Source organism: Dendrobium catenatum, unplaced genomic scaffold, assembly GCF_001605985.2.
Source record: "Dendrobium catenatum unplaced genomic scaffold, ASM160598v2 fragScaff_scaffold_264, whole genome shotgun sequence".
NCBI lineage: Eukaryota > Viridiplantae > Streptophyta > Magnoliopsida > Asparagales > Orchidaceae > Dendrobium > Dendrobium catenatum.
In genome coordinates, this window is record NW_021318726.1 from 1544139 (window position 1) to 1564314 (window position 20176).

General features: G+C 36.4%; 1 protein-coding gene across 1 annotated transcript; it reads right to left on the minus strand.

The window, feature by feature from the left end:
• Positions 1-1337: 1337 nt before the first annotated feature.
• LOC110099106 lies at positions 1338-18581 on the minus strand. The gene is made up of 7 exons (XM_020826152.2): positions 18438-18581; positions 18256-18345; positions 18016-18170; positions 2985-3105; positions 2639-2758; positions 2471-2541; positions 1338-1663 (listed from the first exon to the last, which is right to left on the minus strand). Exons 1-7 carry the CDS (start codon positions 18543-18545, stop codon positions 1417-1419), a joined length of 912 nt encoding a protein of 303 aa, XP_020681811.1. The 5' UTR covers positions 18546-18581; the 3' UTR covers positions 1338-1416.
• Between the last annotated feature and the right edge of the window lie 1595 nt (positions 18582-20176).

Here is a 20176-nt window from a genome sequence, read left to right on the forward strand (position 1 = left end):
AAAAAAGAATAAAAAGAAAAACGAATTATTATACAACTTAATGTCATCTTTTTTTACAATAATAACACCAAGCTCTGCGACATTTTTAAGTAAAGCTACAAGCTTTAAAAAGCTTGGCATAAAATCAAAGTTAATGGTAATTGTTTGCGAAGACGGCCAATTATTCTAATGCTGTGAGCTTTTGAAACTATTGTCCTGAAAGATAGGGCAAATTATTAGGTCCGGTCATCTGATACAAAAATACATCCGGATTTCTATCTATCTACAATAAAGTGCAGTTACTGTAGCAGCTGCACTTTGACTGCACTTTTACTATAGATCAAGAGAAATCCGGATATATCTCTCTGTCAGGTGACTGGACCTAATAATTTGCCGAAAGATAGAAAGATCTTAAGTGTTGGCCCGTGTAAATTGGTGTAGGTTGCATGTTATGTCGACCAAGGTTTTCACTGGCCTAAAGACAGTGCTTCCTCGTCGCAAATAAATTAAAAAAAAAAAAAAGAACGAAGTACACAAATGAATTTTTCTATGCTGACATCCCCTCCTGATTCCATGGCAGACAATCCAACAATAGTCCTCTTCATTCCTAACCAGCAGCTTATCAAGCTCCGAAGAAAAATAAGGAGCTGCTGCGTCGGTAATTAGGACATTCCAAGTCATTATATCCATATAAAAAAGCAAACCTACTTTTTAATGTCAAATTGTGATTAAATTATTACTTGCAGTCACAGAAAGCTGTCCGAAGGCTAATCAGGATGCCTTGCGTCATTTTTTTGTTATGTACTGAGTGATGTGATGCATTTTGATTCGCATCTAGAAAATCCGTGGACCGCATAGAATAATTTCTTCAAATTGTGAGGTCACTTGTTTATTTACACATTTACCAAAAAATATTAAAATAAACTTTAAAACTATCATAGTTATTTTTTGTTTAATATAATTTAATTAAAAAAAAAGGATTTACATACATACCACTTTATTTCATATTATTTACATATCTAACACCTAAAAATTTAATATTATATGTCTACCATCCACAAAACAAAATATGTGCGCACGAAATAAAATATTAATATTTATAGGATGCTATGGATGATAAGAATAAAATATAAAGGTGATATACTTAATATTAAAATTATATAAGAGCGGTAGAAATGTAATATTAAAATTTAAAGTTTTAGATATATAAATAGCATGAAATAAAGTGATATGTATGTAAATCCCCAAAAAAAATTACAGAAATTTGACTAATTACAGGAGATAATTTAAGTAAAATATAAATTTTAATATAAACTCAATGATTTTAAAATTAACTCTGATATATTTTATATTAAAATACCACAACCTTGAGAAACAATCTCCCAAATTGGCAAAGGAGAAGATTATCGAAAGGGTAAAATCAAAATTGTTTTTGAACTATTCGTCACTTATTGGAGTCTCATCTTCCTCCTCTGGTTTCAAAAAGAACTCGATGTAAGCAATTCGACCGGGCTGCTGCATGGAGTCATTAAAAGCATGCTGGCCAACAGTTCTAAGGACCGTTACCAGGTGCTGGATTTTAAGCATTCCTCCCATTCCAATGGTCAGCTTACTTCCTCGGTTGTCCTTCATAACACTGCTTGGTAAATTTGAAGTGGTTGCTTTCAGAAATTTGTACTTGTATCTGTTGGATTTTTAGCAGCTTAGATAGTTCAAGTTCCAAGAATTGCTTGTATATTAAAAACAATTATCATGATATCAGAATGAGGCAAATTTCACCAAGGTTTTGCTCGAGATAGCTGCAGTGTTTTGTAAAGTTGGTTGTGGAGAAAGCAACTTTGCTATTACGGTTGCAGAAAACAACTTTGCATCAAAAAAATGTTTGAAAAGCAGTAAGAAAACAGTAACCAAACAAAATTATAATTCCTATCTGAAAAATAAATCAATGAGAAAGCTAACCCAAACAGACCCAAAATATGTTTTTGATTTTGCACAGTATGAACTCGTGTAATATCCTTCAATAAAATTAAATTATTAGGAGGCCTTCCGATGACCCGGTTAGGAAAGTTGACGTATTAGATTTGACTTATGTTAAGAAAGGTAACGGTAGACCTAAAAAGACTTGGTTAGAAAATATTAGAAAAGATCTTTTTCTATTAGATTTAAAGGAGAATAGAACTTTTAACACAACAAAATGGCGAAAAAGGATTCAACCCCACGTGTAGTGGGACAAATGCTTGATGTCATTGTTGTTGTTGTAGTACAACTAAATTTAAAAAATAAATATAACCATTAAACTATTAAACATTACAAGTATATTCCAATAGTTTAGTGATTTAATAATTCCATTGTATTGTTTCATAGTTTAATTTTACTAAGGGATAACACATCAAATGTAAAATCAATGCCAACATGATAACGCATGTATAAAAAAATCCTAACAAATTTTTTTTTTCCCCTTATATATTCACAAAGGTCATGAAATGCAAACCTGTATGAGAGTATTCGGTCACACTGAAATGCGACCAAAAGATCGTTATTTGAATAGTACTCAAAGTCTATCTGCTAGAAACCACAGCAGGTAAATGAAGCGCATATATGAGATTTTATTATTTTGGGGGGGTCAGTGAACGTACATTTATGGTAAACTGACATATACCTGCAAGTCGCCATGGCCCTCAGCTTTGAAAGTCACAGAAGGAGGATCAGGTTGTATGCGTATCTGGACACTTGAACCAGGCCACTCCAGATCTTCAATTGCTTCCTTGAGCACTGCAGACTGAAGATGTAAATGAACATAAATCAAAACTCGTACATTAATATAAACGCCTATGACAATTTTTAAATGAAGGCTATGTTTGGGACGGCTTTCTTACTGCTTCTTAAAGCGGCTTTTTAGTATAAAAATTTTATTCTTTTACTAAAAAGCAACTTTATGAAGCAGGAAGAAAGCCGTCCCAAAGGAAGCCGAAGTTGCAAATAGGAAGTCGGGTTAGCATAAATACCCTGACAGTAAAAGTGACAGGAACATTCCCTGTGGGCTCAAAATGGTAGTCCCAGGAAATGGTGTCTGGGATCCTTGTTCTGATCTCTGCATAGGTACAAGCATCCGGGGAATCCATTGACCTAGGCAAGCAAAACCAATACATTTTAATGATGCATTTCATTTGACATTCAAATTAACATTAGGCACAAAAATATTGTGGAAAAGCGCAACAATAACAAAAAAGAGTAAGGGACATAAAAACACAACCAAGAAAACAAACCAAAAAAAGAATATAAGAATAATGTGATTTAACGATATCTACCCATTTCCATGACTAAGATGATCATATGATTCAATATTTGCACAGCCAAATATTTTCCTCACCCTTATCTAACTATATTTTTTCCTTTCTCCTTCGTCTATATATTTTCTTTACTCTTAGGCTTCATTTGGGGCGGCTTTCTTACTACTTCTTAAACCAGTTTTTTAGTACAAAAATTTTAACATCTGTAATAGAAAGCTGATTTAAGTAATAAGAAAGCCGTCCGAAACTAAGCCTTAATCCCATTTCAAACATTTATAGTGATTCTTTTGTACTCAGGACAGGATAGATTTCATTTCATGTGATCATTGTGTAGAACCTGAGTATTGTATATGATCTTTTGGGTTATAAATAGAATTGTACATTGATGTTTTAAATTATAGAATTTTATTAGATTGTTTGGTATTGATTGAAGACTATAGATAACTCTGGTAAGGTTTTAAATTGATAGATTGAATAATTCTTTCCAAGTTAGATCTTGGGGCGTTACAGGGGGGTTGACTGCATGCAAATGTCATCCTTATAATAACTTCGAGCTACAAAACCAATGCCTCATGTTGTGACTTTTCGTCCTTCTACTTGCCCATTATTTGCCTCATTGATCGTTGACTCGCTCAATCTCCTACGATAAACTCTTGCTACATCGACAACATTTTCCACCATCTCTAACTATCTCTCCTATAAACATCCACCCGGCCTACCATTGATCATTCCTCTAACTATCTAATAATATATACATATTTCTTATGAACCACCTAAATTGTTGATTTTTTTTTAACATAGTGTATTTGTAATTTCAGTTTTATTGGATCATTCCTTATATTTTGGGCTTTTTATGCTTTTTGTTGTGTATTGTGTCATATGATGATGATTATATGAACTTGAGTAGTGAACTAGCAAAACCCTCCCATCGCTTAGCCTAGTTCAAATTTAGCCTATTTGGATCAAATTTGACCACCAACACCAATTTGACTTGCTACTTCATCATCCCCAACACTATGGCAGCCCCTATCTTGTCTCCTCTCTCCTTACAATGAAAAGAATACCATTATTAGAACCATCTTGAATATTTGGAAAACAACAAAAAGCCTTCAAAACCTCCCTCCACCCACAAATATATAAAAAAAATGAAAAAAAAAAAAAACTCATTTCCCATGCATGGCCAGCCCCCTCTTCTCTATTTTCCTTTGTTTGCTTCTTTGCTTAAAATCTATAAATAACATGGACTTATTTGTATTTGAATGGTTATGTGATTGAATGAAAGATGCTTCTTGAGTTTTTTTTTTTCACTTCTTCCTCGTGTCTCTCTCAACCCAAGTGAAGGACTACTTGAGAGTGAGATAACGCATATGTTAGAGGACTTCCAAAGAAGAAAGGTGATCATGCAGCAATGGATTGTTCATAAAAGTCAACTTTAACGTTTCCTCACTTTACCACCAATTGCCTTACATGCATCACAAGTTTGTCTTTGCTTTCACATCAACAATGGCTAACATAACTAGTGCATGAATCCTCTCACCCTCATTACATTTATATTACAATATAGGACAAGAGTTTTCCATTAGCAAGATAAACATCCACACGATCTCCCATCAAATAGTGACATATCCTTATGTGGAGTAAAGTGAAACGATGAACGTAACCTAACTCCAAGATCCAAGATTCCAAAGAATTATTCGCGCTATGAAATATAGCATCTTTGATTCTTCACATGCACTATTCACAAATTCGTCGATCTACTTGAACTTTGTCTGCCCTTGCCCTGTGAAAAATCTCTTTTCATGGAGCCAATTTGACCACATCTGAAACATGCACTATTGCAACCCCTTTAATTAACTTCATTGCTGAGATTTGGATATATCTTTACCTCAATGATTGATTTTATTTAGAGGCTTACTCCAATCCACATTTTAAACAAAGATAAATGGATTTTATCTTTCTTGTACCATCAAATATCTTTGTTAATGATGAGGTTTCTAACATCATTGAGTTTCATTCTGATTAATCCATATGAGATATTGAATATTGTTGTAACGTTATCCTAAATTTTAAGTAACGAAGAAAGCAAACCTAAAGCAAAGATTTTATAATCAACGTTTGATGTTCTCAAAACTCAATAGCTTGTAATAAAGTTGAACTCATTGATATTATCAATAAAAAAAGCTTCTTCAAACATTTTGACAGTAAAAAACTTCTCATTCATGTTTTATAGTTACTTCCCCATACTATAGTGCTTCTTACATTTAGAATATTAAAAGTGACATTCATGCTTTAGGATAAACAAATAATTCCTAATGTTTGTTTATCCATAAATTCCTCCTTTTGATCAAATATTAGAAAACTTTGATTTTTTTCCAAAACTAATGAAGCTTTCACTAGGGAAGGTAGTCTATTTGAATCTTTCAATGGTCACAAATTTCAGCAATCAAAATTTTCGATCTTCATATACTCGTTTCAAATGCCACTGCTCATTTTTTCCCCTTAAACTCCAAAACTAGCCTAGCTCTTATACTAGTTTTTAGGAAAAAGTGCACTCCCAAGAACAATAATGAGTGAGACCGAGGTTTATAAAAGATTAACAAGAAACACGTCATCAAAGGAACAAAATGAGTTATGTGATTTGATAAGATTTACCTACACCCAAATAATTATTCATCAATCTAAAGATGACAATATGATATAAGATTTGTGCATCCAAATACTTCACCAAACCTTTTATTTCACTAATGTTTCACCTTCTATCTCTTCTGCTCTCTTTAATTTCTCTTTGAATCCTTTTCCAAACCATTATTCTTTATCTCAATGTGTAGTAGTGAGCTCCAAGGATAAACATCACCATAATATAATTCTACTTTCTTCACTATTTTTTTGCTTTTACATATATTGTCCCAATGTGCACATGCCATCATTCAAATGCATTAGAGCCATGGAACCAATTCCACATCTTGTGAATCATCGGCTTTCAACTTAGCCATCTATCTCCTAATTGATCCAAAAGCCAATGCAAATCAATATTTCACCACACTGGCCATCAGTTCCTCTGGGATTTCCTCGTCAAAGATCTCATTAGCTATTGCAAGAACTATTGTTGACCTCTTATACTGAGCTCCCATTGTGTCAACGCCAGTGCCACTTTCTCCAGCCATCTCTCACATGAACGATCACTCAGATATGCCACTAGCCATCTGATGTAGAACGGGATAGGAGGGCAGGGAGACAGCAATAGGAGATCGCTACGAATGCTGGACAGCAACTTTGACACTTGAGAAATTCTGGACAGCAACCTTTACCACATGTATAAACCTTGGGTAGCTATTGTAGGCAGCTGGAATCCTTTGAACAGCAGTTTTTAGGCTTCCAAGGGTACAGGACAGCAGGTATTTCCTGGCTGGAGAGTGGGGTCAGCTAGCAGAATTTGGATGTAGAGGGAAAACCGTGAAGGTGGCCTGGAGAGGAGGTAGCCGGATTGGGAAAAGGGGTTTAACGGGAAAGGGTGGGAACGAGTAACAGGAAAGAATTTCTCCTAAATTCCCTTTTCAAAATTCTGAAAATAACTTCAGATTTTGGAACCAGAATCTGAGAGAAATCTCAGGATTCTAGGCTTAGGAGCAAGGGAAATTGGAAGGAGAATTCAAAGCTTTGGGAAGTAATTAATGCTTGAGCGGGAATTCCCTGGCTGCAGCCTTAGAAGGCAGAATATTCCACGTTAGGTGGAATTTGGAGAGTGATTTGTGGGGGAAAATTAAAGTACAGGCATTGGAGAAGTTGGCCAGCAAGGGAAAGAAAGAGTGACGGGAATTTCAAATCAGAATAATGTGAGGGTGACCTGAATATGGGGAAGGATTTATTTCCAAAGCTAATTTCAGATTTTGAACAATTTCGATTATGATGAAATTTAGGGGGTTTTGAAATATTTCCAAAAGAGAGGCTTGACTTAAGGAAATAAATCTAAATCCAAGCCAATGAAGGGGCCGGCTGCATTAATGGGCAAGAGGGAATTTGGGGGTGAGGTGTCATGCTTGCCTAATTGATATTTGATTTTAGGAAAGTAATTAATCAAATCCAAGTGAATTTAAAATTCAAAATAGATCTAAGTCAAATACTTTCCTAAAATAGATTCGCTAATTTTAGGAATGATTTCAAAATTCAAAATGATTTCAAAATTCAAAATGTTTTGAATTTTAAATGAGGGATTTGTGGAGGCATGAATTCAAAAAGTTTCCTAAAATAGGGTTAGGGAATTTAGGAAGGTTTATTTGAATTTCAAATCAATTGAGTTTGAATTTCAAACTATTTCCAAATTCATTCAAGCCTAAATTAGGAAACTTCAATGGGATGATGAAGGGAGGTAGCCGGCGGGTTGTGAAGAGGTGGTCGACGGGTTGTGAAAAGGTGGCCGGCGGGATTGTGAAGATGTGGCCGGTGGCTTGGGTGGAGGATGGGGATGTCGACAAGGAGAAAAATGAAAAAGATAACGAAAAAGAATAAAACCACGAACCCGGCCATCTCCAAGGTTGGTGGGTGATACGATTTCCCTCTCCAAGAAATCTCAAATCACGAGCCCGGACCCATCCTGCGGCTGGTGAAGACTTCGATTCCTCTCATAGGAATCTCACTAACGCTCTCTCACAAGAAGAACACAAGTGTGAAAAACAAATTTTCATATCAAATTAACCCTCCATTACAATAGCTTAAGGCCCTTATTTATAGGCCATAACATGAGAAAATATAAAATTACAAAAATGCCCCTTGGGCCATAACACTCAAATAAACTAACCTAAAACATAAAATAATAGCTAAAATTCATAAAATAAATCTTAAATAACAATTTAAATTATAGTCGTCGATTTACGACGCCTCCTGTGATAGAAGCGCCAGATCTTCGTGCCGATGTCCGCATCACCATCGCTACAATTGCTCCATCATTCTCCTATGCAGCTACGATCATTATAGTTCATTTTATTGCATTCTTATAGTTTCTTGATATTAAACCTATATAGCATCTCTTGCCTCATCATCTCCTATTTTCTTCCTTGTATGCCAAAACAGTTGGCCGACTAGCTTTGGGAACGTAAGACTCATACAAATAGCCACAAAATGCATCACCCTTTTATAGAATGGCAGTCTGTACGATAGATGATTTAGATAACGCATGGTCTGATAATCAGGTAGCTCAATTTAGCAACAAATTATACACCAAATTTGAAAGAATATGAAGAGAAATTAATCAGGGAGTTTAGAGATATGTAATTTGAGGTTATTATTCTCCATACACATTAACTTAACAAACTGATACTCCTAGAACTATTGAAAAGGAAAAATTGTAGGTAGGTCGCCTTCATTAATTCAATTTATATAGTCAATATAAAGATAAAGTAACCAAAAAAATAGCAACAAAGTGTCGCAATCACAAGTTAAATGTACAACAAACTGTACCTAAACTCTGCCGGAACATTCAGTTGATCTGGATCTCAAATAATAAATCAGCATTACATTGATAAGTAATTTGGGGAACATATTATGAAAGAAACTTAAGCATGGCTAGCCACTACAGAATAAAACTACTAACAAGAAAATGATTGGTAGAAAACTCAAGGCGCGAACCTTCAGTCAGTTAGCCGAACTCCTTATGAGTGATCATGTGACCATAATTTACCTATTTGCCAATCCCGCAATTCATTAGGTAGTTGAATATCACGTCAAGCTCAAAGTTGAATTATTCAACCAATGTTCCTTTATGATTTTATCAAAAGGTAAGCAATCACGAAAATAACTTTGCTTAGGTTACCATTTAGATGTTGTAAATTTGGTGATTGATCACAAGAATTACTTGTTTGATCAATATTAAAAATCAGAAATAATTGCTAGAAGGAACTTTTTTTAAGTCAACCACATGCCATTTGGTTAAGCTTCAAATGAGAAATGCTTACTACTTGCATCTTCAATTATTGGTTTGATTTTCATTAGTCCATAAGATCAATTACAAAACAGCAGGATGTTAGGAAACACTCCAGATCTCAAGTGAAACCTAACGATCTTGACAAAAACAGTGATAACGATCAACCAATCCAAAGGAAAAATCAGAAAAAACCAAGGTTTAAAATTGCGTAACTACGCCTCGAGGCGGTTTTCGTTCGTGAGGCGAGGTGTAAGCCTCGAGGCGGTCTGAGGCGTAAGCCTCACGAACACAGAATTGCGTGAATGAAAAATTAAGGGTTTTAGCAGGAAAGTAATAGCAATATTGTACCTTACTAAGGGTCTCGTGCTCAAAATGGCATAGGTTACAGTAGCCCAAAATTTATCATTTAGAATTATCTTTCTTATTTCCTTCCCCTCACTTTTCTTCCCCCAAGCAGAGTTAAGCCAAATCGTTTGTGGACTTCTCCTAGAAGGCGGCCGGACGCTTCAAGTTCACCGGAAAGAGGAGGCGCCGGCGAGAGAGGCGGCAGGATTGGAGGCCGACCGTGCGGGCTCCTCTGTTTTTCGCGAACTGGAGCTTACGGGCGGCAGATTTCGGGAAATAACTGGGCCGAACGGGTGTGGGGGAAAAGAAGGGGTCATTTTAAGTGGGTGGGGCCTTTTGGCTGAGGCGTACGCCTCCCTCAAAATTGCGCAATCGCGCAACTGAGGCGCGCCTCAGCCAATGTGAGGCGTACGCCTCAACAAGTCCCCGAATTGCGTCCTCCTTGGGGCATTTTTGGACAAAATTGCGCAGAGGCGCGCCTTGTTGCGCAATTTTAAACAGAGGAAAAAACAATAATTTTTATTGGAATATTCAAACTAACGGAAGGAAAAATAACAAGATATAATTGATCCTCTATTCAAGAGGAGGATCTATCTCTCCCAAATCTCTAGATGCAGCAAGAGTCCAAAAACCTAAACCTAAGAGATCTCAAATTTCAGCCAAATTTAAGATGCCCTAACCCTAGTAAAACAAACTATTTAATACATACAATTCAAACAGAAATCTCTAAACAGTCTCTACATTCAAATTTCCCTCCTAAATTTCTCCCAAAACCTTCCTAATCTGCTCTTCTTGCTCCGTTCGGTTTGATAGGCATGTAGGAGGCGGACTCTTCCGCCTCTGCTGTTCGTAAGCCAGTCCAGTATGGACCGGTCTAACACAGGACTCTACATCCTTGCAGATCAATTTGAATCATGACAACTGACAACAAGCTCATTTTTCTTCCACATATCTTCAATTCGTACATATGTAACTTGAGGAGTTAGCTCTCACTTTGACAATGACATTACTCTTTCTCACTATCAAGAGGTCCAGATTGTTAAAGCTCACTTCTATACAAAAAGAAATGGGATTGACTTACCGAGCATGAACTTGATATTGTAGACTGGATGTTCAACTCAAGAATGTGAGATATTTGCTGCTGGGTACAAAGTGGACTAGTCCTAGTCTAAGTTTGACTGTCGCCAAACATATCCAGTAGACGTATTTGCATGTGTAAGAAACAACTGCTACGCTATTGGCATGAATGTCACCAACATCTTCAAATGAGCCTCATTGATGCATTTTTGGGATTTTTTTTTCTCTTTTTGTTTAAAAGATGACAAAACATGTTTGTTTATCTATCTTTATTTCATATTTAAAAAGATAATTTATTTTAAAAATAATAAAACCAATTCTATGTCTCTTATCAATGCTTAAAAATAGTTTCCCATCCATCTTGATTCAATCCCCATCTCCATCCCACTCTAATCCCAATAAAATTCCCTCAATCTAACGACTAGGATGAAGAGAGAAGCATTAAGAAATACACGACCGCTTCCTCCTCCATGTCCGTGTTCCACAACCAAGTCAGCCAAGCTATCTCCATCCACGCCCCTGCCCCACCCCAACCTAACTGCCATGCCCTCCTTGTCAGAAATCTCGAACTTAATCCAAAAGTGGAGAAGTCAATAAGACAGTTATCGAAGAGCTATTAGAGAAATATGTGATCACAAACTGAGTCCTGGCCACCGATATGGTTGGGAAGACTAACTTGGACTACCCGAGCTCCCCATGGGGTGCACATACTCTTCAATGAGGTCTTGTATTCAAATTACACACCAATTGAGATTTGAGGGAGAATAGGAACCAATGTCGCAGGTTAAAAGATTTTTTTTAATACTGAATGAAGTAAAAAACATCAATGTACCACACATATTTTTATTCACATCAAACATAAACAAAATTAAAAAAAAATAAAACAATAAAAATAAAAACGAGAATGGACCCTAATAGTACGATGTCAAATTACATCTTTGCTGCTTTCTGAATATATTCAAAATGAAGGCATGTCGTTGGTATCACGTACTAAAATAAGTGCATGATAAAAACTATGAAGAAGATGAGGAAAGCATAAAAAAACCTTGAAATTTCACAAGTTAAAATGAAAGATGACATGATGGTGATGCCTAAGGATAGCACAAATCAAGAAAGATTATCAATCTAATCCCACATATTTTATATTGAACCTACAGAACTATGCATCCGTCAATTCCAATATGGGAATTTGATTTGAAAATCATCTTGATAAACTTATACCTCTTATCTGTAAACTTTCTCACCTTAGCAAATGTCACCATTGTTGTAAAGAAACACCTAACCATGCCAAAATGGGGAAAACATCTTTATAACTTCACTGCTTTACCTAATAAACCTTAATATTCATCCTCATATGCATGTAACATTTCATTCAAAAGATCAACATTCAATTCACGCATCTCATTTCCTCTCTGAAGTCTTTGAATACGCAAGGTTCATCATGTTGAAAAACAATGACAAAAACAATGCTGCTCACCCAGTAATTTTTCATACTGTTAAGGTTTCTATCTTTAGTTAAGAAATGTCAATTCCATAAAGCTAAATTATCCTTTAAGCAGGCCTTTATAAACTTGTACGTTGCTTTATTTTGTTAACAGAGAAAAACAGCATAAAAAAGCATTCAATAACGCTAATGATTAACCATATAACTATAGAATTCCTCTACTGACGTCACTCCTTGTGTGTCCATGGTAATGTGGGTCTCCGAAATGATGCTGCGAGCGGAGATCAGAATGGAAAGGGAATGATCGTACGATCCCGTACAACAAAACAGTAGTAGGCCTTTACACTCTACACAAACAGGCCGATGGGAGAGCAGATGGAATTATACATAAGATTATCCATAGAGAATAGCTGCTTTTACATACACATCTCGATGAATAATAATATGTATAACTCTATAATCACAAGATTTCCCCCACTCGATGCATCATCTCGAATGAGATTTATTTGATTTAGGTGTTGGTTCCCAACAGGCGCAAACCTCCGTAGTTAATTACATCTTAAGCCTCAATCTAAGAAAACTCTCGATTAAGGACGTTATATTATTCTCTTCGGGGTTTGGCGCATAAGGGAATATCTAGGCTCTCTTAATTCAATGGAAAACGGGCTCAATCAGGCTATTCAACAAGCACGGATCACACAAGCACTCAGTCGGTCCATAGTGGAGAAATCAGAGGAGGAGCCATCTATTAGACAGGTCCATTTGACCGGTCCGACGGGACCGAACCAACGCGCAAAAGGGCGGAGGAGTTTCGTCTCCTGCGGATGCCGCGCGAGCCGCAAGCTTTGCAGGAGTCGAATAGGAAAGTTTTTTGGGGGAATTAAGAGGGAAATTTGAATGTAAGGACTGTTTAGGAATTTCCTTTTGATTTGTATGGATTAAATAATTTGTTTTACAAGGGTTAGGGCATCTTGAATTTGGCTGAAATTTGAGATCTCCTAGAATTAGGTTTTTATTTGGGCTCTAGCGGCATCTAGAGATTTGGGAGAGATCGATCCTCAATTGTATCTTGTTATTTTTCATTTCCCTTTTATCAAATAATACAAATTATCTATTATTTTTGTGATTTTGTACGAATTTTCGTGGAGAATTCTAGTTGTTTTTAGAAGATTGATAGGAAATACTTGAGATCTACACGTACTTCCTATCACCATCTCATACCAAACAAGCGTGAGGGAAAGATGGAAATGACACCATCTTTATCTAATTGTAACCAGATGAATCATTTATGAAGGAGAATATGTTATGGGATGAAGCAATATCAACCATAAGTTCGAGAATGGAAAGAGGAAAATAGTCATTGGAACATGCCTTATTCAAATCACGGAAATCGATGCAAACATGAATATGATCGCTCTTCTTCCGGATTGGAACAATGTTGGCAAGCCAAGTAGGATTCTTCTTTTCATGAATGAAACTAACTTTTATGAGTTTCTTAGTCTCAGCGATCATCTATTGTTCAATCTTCTAACCTCATTCGATGAGGTGACTGTTTAACAGGTACTACATCAGACTGAATGACTAACTTATGGAACGCTACTTATGGATCTAAACCCGACATCTCAATGTAGTTCCAGGCAAAGAAATCTCTAAACTCATATATGAGCTCAATATACTCTCGGGCTTCTAACTCGAACAGCAAAGCATTATGAAAGATGGGTTGAGGATCTGATTCAGTACCCAAATTAACCTCACGTAATTCGTCCATGGAGAAACTAACGCCATCTTCAAATTCACATGGAGCATCAAAACCATGTCCTCAAAATCATCCGGATCTTCATCATTAGAGATGAAAACAACCGGATAGGAGTGAGATATAACACGAATGCTGGCGGAAGGAAATTACTCTTTCTTAAAATAGCCTAAACCCTGTTGAGTTTGAGTTAGATCTGTTTGCCAAATATGGGCATACTGTAAAGCTTATCCATCAGACCAAGTAGAAGGAACAACATCCCGCTCAACATAGCTATCCACAAAAGATGAAAAGAACCAAGGGAAATGCGTGACCTCATCATCCACAGTGGATTTCATTGGACCCAGTATATCGGTACCTTGTAAGACACCTACACTGTGAAACAATGATGCACGCCCATCAGACTGTGGTGGCACATAGAAAGTATGCAACTCATATACAGAATGACTGTCATAGTGTAGTGAACCACAAGCATTAGTGGAACTGCGGAGGAATGTTGTCGCCTAGATTCCTCGACTCTCATCCCTTACATCTGAAGAAAAAGGGATTATTGGCTAGTATTCTGATATCCGACATCTACGTCGTCGTCTGAGACATTATCAACAAATAGGTTGTCTTCAGGTGTCAGATACATACAAAATGTAGGATATGAACTATAATCATCAACACTAAAGGCTGATGAGATAACTAAATGATGAGGAGCATCGATCATCTCATCATTAGAGGAATCAGATTCGTCAGTCAAAGAGGAAGTGTAAAAATTCGAGGGAGGAGGAATTCGAGTATCAAAATTTCTCACGAGGTGAGCTGAAAAGCTACTTCAGCCTCTACCATGCCATCCCCTACCACTATTAGGGGGAACATCATGCCTACCTGCAAACTAAAAGAAAAATCCAGCATAATTTGTAGTGGAAACATCTTCTCAGTGCAAACCGATGATGGACCCTGCACTAATGGTTGCATAAGACCATGTGCAAGTAACTACATAGGACCCTGTATAATACTAGTAGGTCTCACTAGTGACTGCACAGTGGGAGGTATACAAGCCTTTTGAGGATTTTAATATTCGACATCCTCATAAATAGAGACCTCATGCACGATAAAAAGTTGAGTATCCCCGATAATAGAATATTTCACATCAATCCTCATATACTTCATGTATTTGTGCAATGTAGAAGGCACCATTTTATTCTCATGAATCCAACGCCTTCCTAAAAGAGCTTTGTAAGAGATATCTGCTTCGATAACATAAACTTTGCCTCAGTTCGGAGATCTCCAAAACGCGAAGGAAGGGTAATATACCCTAGAGCACGTTGCCCCTGATCATTGAAACTCTTCAGTATAATCTTATCTTAAATAAGTTTCAAATGATCAAGAGAGAGACTCTATAGAGTGGCATAATTAAGAATATTGACTGAAGCTACTTGATCAATGAGGACCCTATTTAACTCATGACCATTAACTTTAGTAGTGACATACAAGGGAAGATTATGCTCGTAAGTCCTTAAGAGGAGATCATAATCTAGAAAGGTAATACATGACATTTCTCTCAAATAGCATGCATCCTTAATAGACACAGTGACAAAGAAAGCTCGATAAGACTTTGGCTCTAACAAAGCTTTCGTCAAAGTCTCTCTCAAGTCAGAAGACATCATGGGTGCATCATAGACACTGAGAAGAGAATTTTCTCAAATGATCCAACACATTGTAATTAACATCCAACTGACGACATTTTCCCATTTTCTTAACATGTACTTGAGAAGAGATGATAGGATCATCATGCTGTGTAATGATATTCATATCTTTTTCTTTATTATTCTTAGCACAAAAGGTGGAATGACCTTCCTTGAACGCAACTAGATCTCACGCACTGAGAAAAGCTCAACAGAAGACTTATTTGGTCATGGCTTGTGTTGGCGGGGTGTTGTTCCTTCGACTTGATATGATGAACAAACTCTACAGCAAGTCCGTATTTAACAAATTGATCTACCTCAAACTCAGCAAGGTTTAGATTATTTTGAGAAAGAGCAGTTTCCTTCCGCTGACATTCATGTTATATCTCACTCATATATGATTGTTTTTGTCTCTGATGATGAAGACTCAGATGATGTTGAGAACAAGGTCCTTAATGCTCCATGTGAATTTGAAGATAACGTTAGTTTTGCCATGACTGAATTACGTGAGGTTAATTTGGGCACTGAATCATATCCTCGGCCCATCTTTCATAGTGTTTTGTTTCCTGAGTCAAAAGCTTAGGAGTATACTGAACTCATATCTGAGTTTAGAGATTGCTTTGTTTGGAACTACACTGAGATGTCTAGATTAGATCTAAAAGTAGCGGTCCATAAGTTAACTATTCGGTCTGATGTAGTCCCTGTTAAACACACACCTCATCGAATGAGGTTAGAGATCAAGCCAAAGGTGATCGCTGAGACTAAGAAGCTTATAGAAGCTGATTTCATTCATGAAGATAACTATCCTACTTGGCTTACCAACATTGTTCCATTTCAAAAGAAGAGCAGTCAGATTCATGTCTGAACCGACTTCCGTGATTTGAATAAGACATATCCCAATGATGATTTCCCTCTTCGCATCCCCGAACTTATTGTTGATATTGCTTCATCTCATCGTATATTCTCCTTCATAGATAGTTCATCTGGTAACAATCAGATAAAGATGGTGTCACTTTCATCTTTCACTCATGCATGTTTGGTTATGAGATTACTCCTCGTCTAATTTCTCTACTTTGGACCAGTCGAGTGCTTGTGTGATCCGTGCTTGTTGAATAGCCTGATTGAGCCTATCTTCTTTTAGATTATGAGAGCCTAAATATTTCATTATACGTCAAATTCTGAAGAGAATAATATAACATCCTTAATCGAGAATTTTCTTAGGTTGAGGCCTAAGATATAACTAACCACGGGTGTTTGTTCTAGTGGGGAACCGACACCCACATCAAATAAACCTCATTCAAACTAATGTATCGAGTGGAAAAAATTTCATGATTATAGTTTTATACATATAATTATTCATCGATATGTGTAGGTGAAAGTCGCTATTCTCCATAGATAATCATATGTATAATTCAATATGCTCTCTTATGGCGCTTGCGTAGAATGTAAAAGGTCTACGAATGTTTTGTCCTATGGGATAATGGGATCATACCAATTCTATTTTGACTCCAGCTCGTAGCATCCTTTTGGAGACCCACAGGCCACAAGTAACACTATCAAGCTTTGAAATATGTATTTAGAGAAAATAGCCCCATCACCTAGGGTTTAGGGAACTTATTTAATACTAGGTCATCATAAAAACAATTTCCATCATAGATAACAACCTCAAGATTTTTTAAGCTCTTCATTTATGCTCCGTGCAGAATCTAATCAGTCGCAATGGCTGCTCAACTTCAACCCTAAGTTCATTAAAAACAAAAGGATATTTCAACATCCACCTCTAGGATGCTTCTCTACTAGGGGTGTCAATTTCAGGTCAGCGCCGAAGAAATGATGGGAGTTTGCTCGCTACCTCGCCAGCTCCTTTGTTGTTGTTTGACTTCGCTCCTTGGACGATGTTCTCTTCCCGTCGAATCGGAAGTTACAACATTTTGATTGGAAGCAACGCTGGAGTTCGCTCGTTGTGAAGGTTGCTGTTGTACAACTTCGCTCATTGGATGACATTCCCTTCAGGTCGGATTGTAAGTTACAACATTTTGATCGGAAGCAACAACGGGAGTTCACTCGCTGTGAAGAACTTTCTCTGTTTCATGCACTTCTTCAGCCAAATCTCGTAAATATGTCGATTTGGGTTAAAACCGGGTCATTCTCAGGTTTCCGGATTAGCCCGAACCCGACCCAGAATTCAAAACAGGTCGAAAATCAAGACCCGAACTCGACCCATTTCGGGTTCGGGTTGACCCAAACCCAAAATTTTCGTGTCGGGTTCGAGTCGGGTTTTCGGGTCGTGTCAAATATTGACACCCCTATTCTCTACAAACTAAAAAAGTCTACATCTTTCCCAAAAAAAATATTAAGTTTGTCAGAATGTATAGTTCCTTGATCAAGATTTCATTGCAAATGCAAAGGTAACAACTGCCAAAATTCAATTCAAAGTAACTGAACTTAAAAACTCGCAGAACATTTATTCCAGATGAAGCCGTGGGGCAATAAATCATGACAAAAATTAGCAAAGAGTAAAGAGAAACAAAGCATACTTGAGAAGAAGCTGCATATCAGGCCCGGGATAGCGAATCTCAATCACAGTGGAATGGCCAGGCGCAGAGAAAGTATTAAGGCAATCGACGAATAATCCTAGGCTTAGGCCGAACTTAGGCCGGCCCTCAGCAGCATATTCGTACAACATAAAGAGCTGCATTACAGATTCATAAATGGAAAAGAAGGAAAGGAAACCATGAATCATTGTTATTAGGTTAAAAGCGATACTACAACAATACCTCGCGCTTGAGATAGACCTTCGCCTGCAAACAGCCGGTTTCTTCGACGATCAGAACTATTCCGTGTTCCGATAGCTCGATGACTGCGTCCTGCGATGGAAGGAAAGGAAACCCTAGAAATAGCCTAAAAGGGAGAATTGCGTCATGGAAGTAGGATTCTTAGTGGGAGGCCATGGAAGTACTTGGTGGCGCTTCCAGCGGACGGAACTAAGGGCATCCACCATGCCCTGAACGCTGTCGAGCTGGCAAACGAGATCCGGCGCTTCGGCTCCCCCGGCGACAGCATCCATGTCTGCTCTAAAGAGTGGACACTTTGGGCGAGATGGCCGGCCCGTTTTTTTCCCGCCCTATCTTCGGCTAGCCGAAAATATTTATTGTTTAATTATTATTAAAAATATTTTATTTTTTTTTAGTATTACAAAATATTTTTAAGAGTTTAATAGCTAATGTCGTTTAGGAGTAATTATGTTGCAAATGTTTGAAAATTCAATTTATTAAACATTATAATATAAAATAGAATTATATATTTAAGATACTTTGTGGTGACTGATTATTTATAAAATAAATTTTGGGGTTAAATTTTCTTATTTTGTTATTTATAATGTTGGCAATATTTGATAAATGATGTTGGCTGGCAATGATGATAGTGGAGGGAGACCACTGGAGGTAGAGGCAGTGGCTAGTGGTGACTAGTGATGAGTTGAGACATGGCAATGGCAGGCAAATGGTCCCTCTAAAATCTTTAAATGCTTTTTTACTTGTAAAATTTTAGATTTTAGAGTTATATATATCATTCGAAAAAAAAAAATTTGATGGTGCCTTAAAATTTGTCAATTTGTGCTCCAATAAGAAAAAATCTGGACTTTACTATTAGTGGCAATGATGAGCAAAGTTTCATAGACACGATGTACTTGAAATTCGTCAAATTGATTGAATTCAAAATACAATAATAATGAATTATGTAGGAATTCCAAATACCTAAGATAATTAGTTTGTATTTTTTTTTTTTAACCAAACACTAGAAATTTCAAATCTACTATATTTAGTTTATTGTACAATATTAATACTTATTATCAAATAAGCCCTTATTTTTACCATACTCTAGCAAATATGATTGTAAACAAGTTACTTCTCTTTATATAAATTAATAAAAAAGAAGGTTGTTAGGAAAATAATAATAATAATAAAAGTTGCCCCATGGAGACCCTTAGACTGAAAAAACTCCTAGGTAATTAATGAAAGATATTTAAGTTATGTATTATTAATCTAAATTTTTTTTTCTTTTAAGCTATGTTTTGAATCTTGTAGCATTTCTCTGTTTTTTTTTTTTTAATAGTTACTTTCATAAATATTGATGTTCAAAATGATTGGCACTCAACTTTGAAGAAATAAAGCCATAACTCATAAGATAAATAACGTATGACATGTACTGCTTCTTAAGTCTACTTTTCTTTTCATTTGGAAACTCTCATATTGATTTAGGGTGTTATGGGCCTCTTAATAAAAATTCAAGAAGCGAATAGCTTTTGCATTTGCCATCTTGAAATAATATGATTTTTATTAAATTAATGTGATTTTAGATTATAGGGCACTTTCATTATGGTTCTGAATTTGCTTTAGGTGACTTAAAACAACTCTATTGTTAAGCGTATATACTACTAAAAAAAACCCATACAATTGGGTAACCTCACCTGTTACTAGGTAGCTTGGGCAAATCTTAGACAATTATGTATAACTCACACTCAATATAGGGGATCCACTTATGATTTACTTTCTCATAGTGTAATTCATATGAGTCCCTATTAAACTAAGCATAACACTAATGAGCTAATACGCTTTGCTTAAGTAGTCATTTCATTGATGACACTTGAATTAAGCATGATTATATGCTAAACTTTTAATGGTATTAGGCCATTATGTT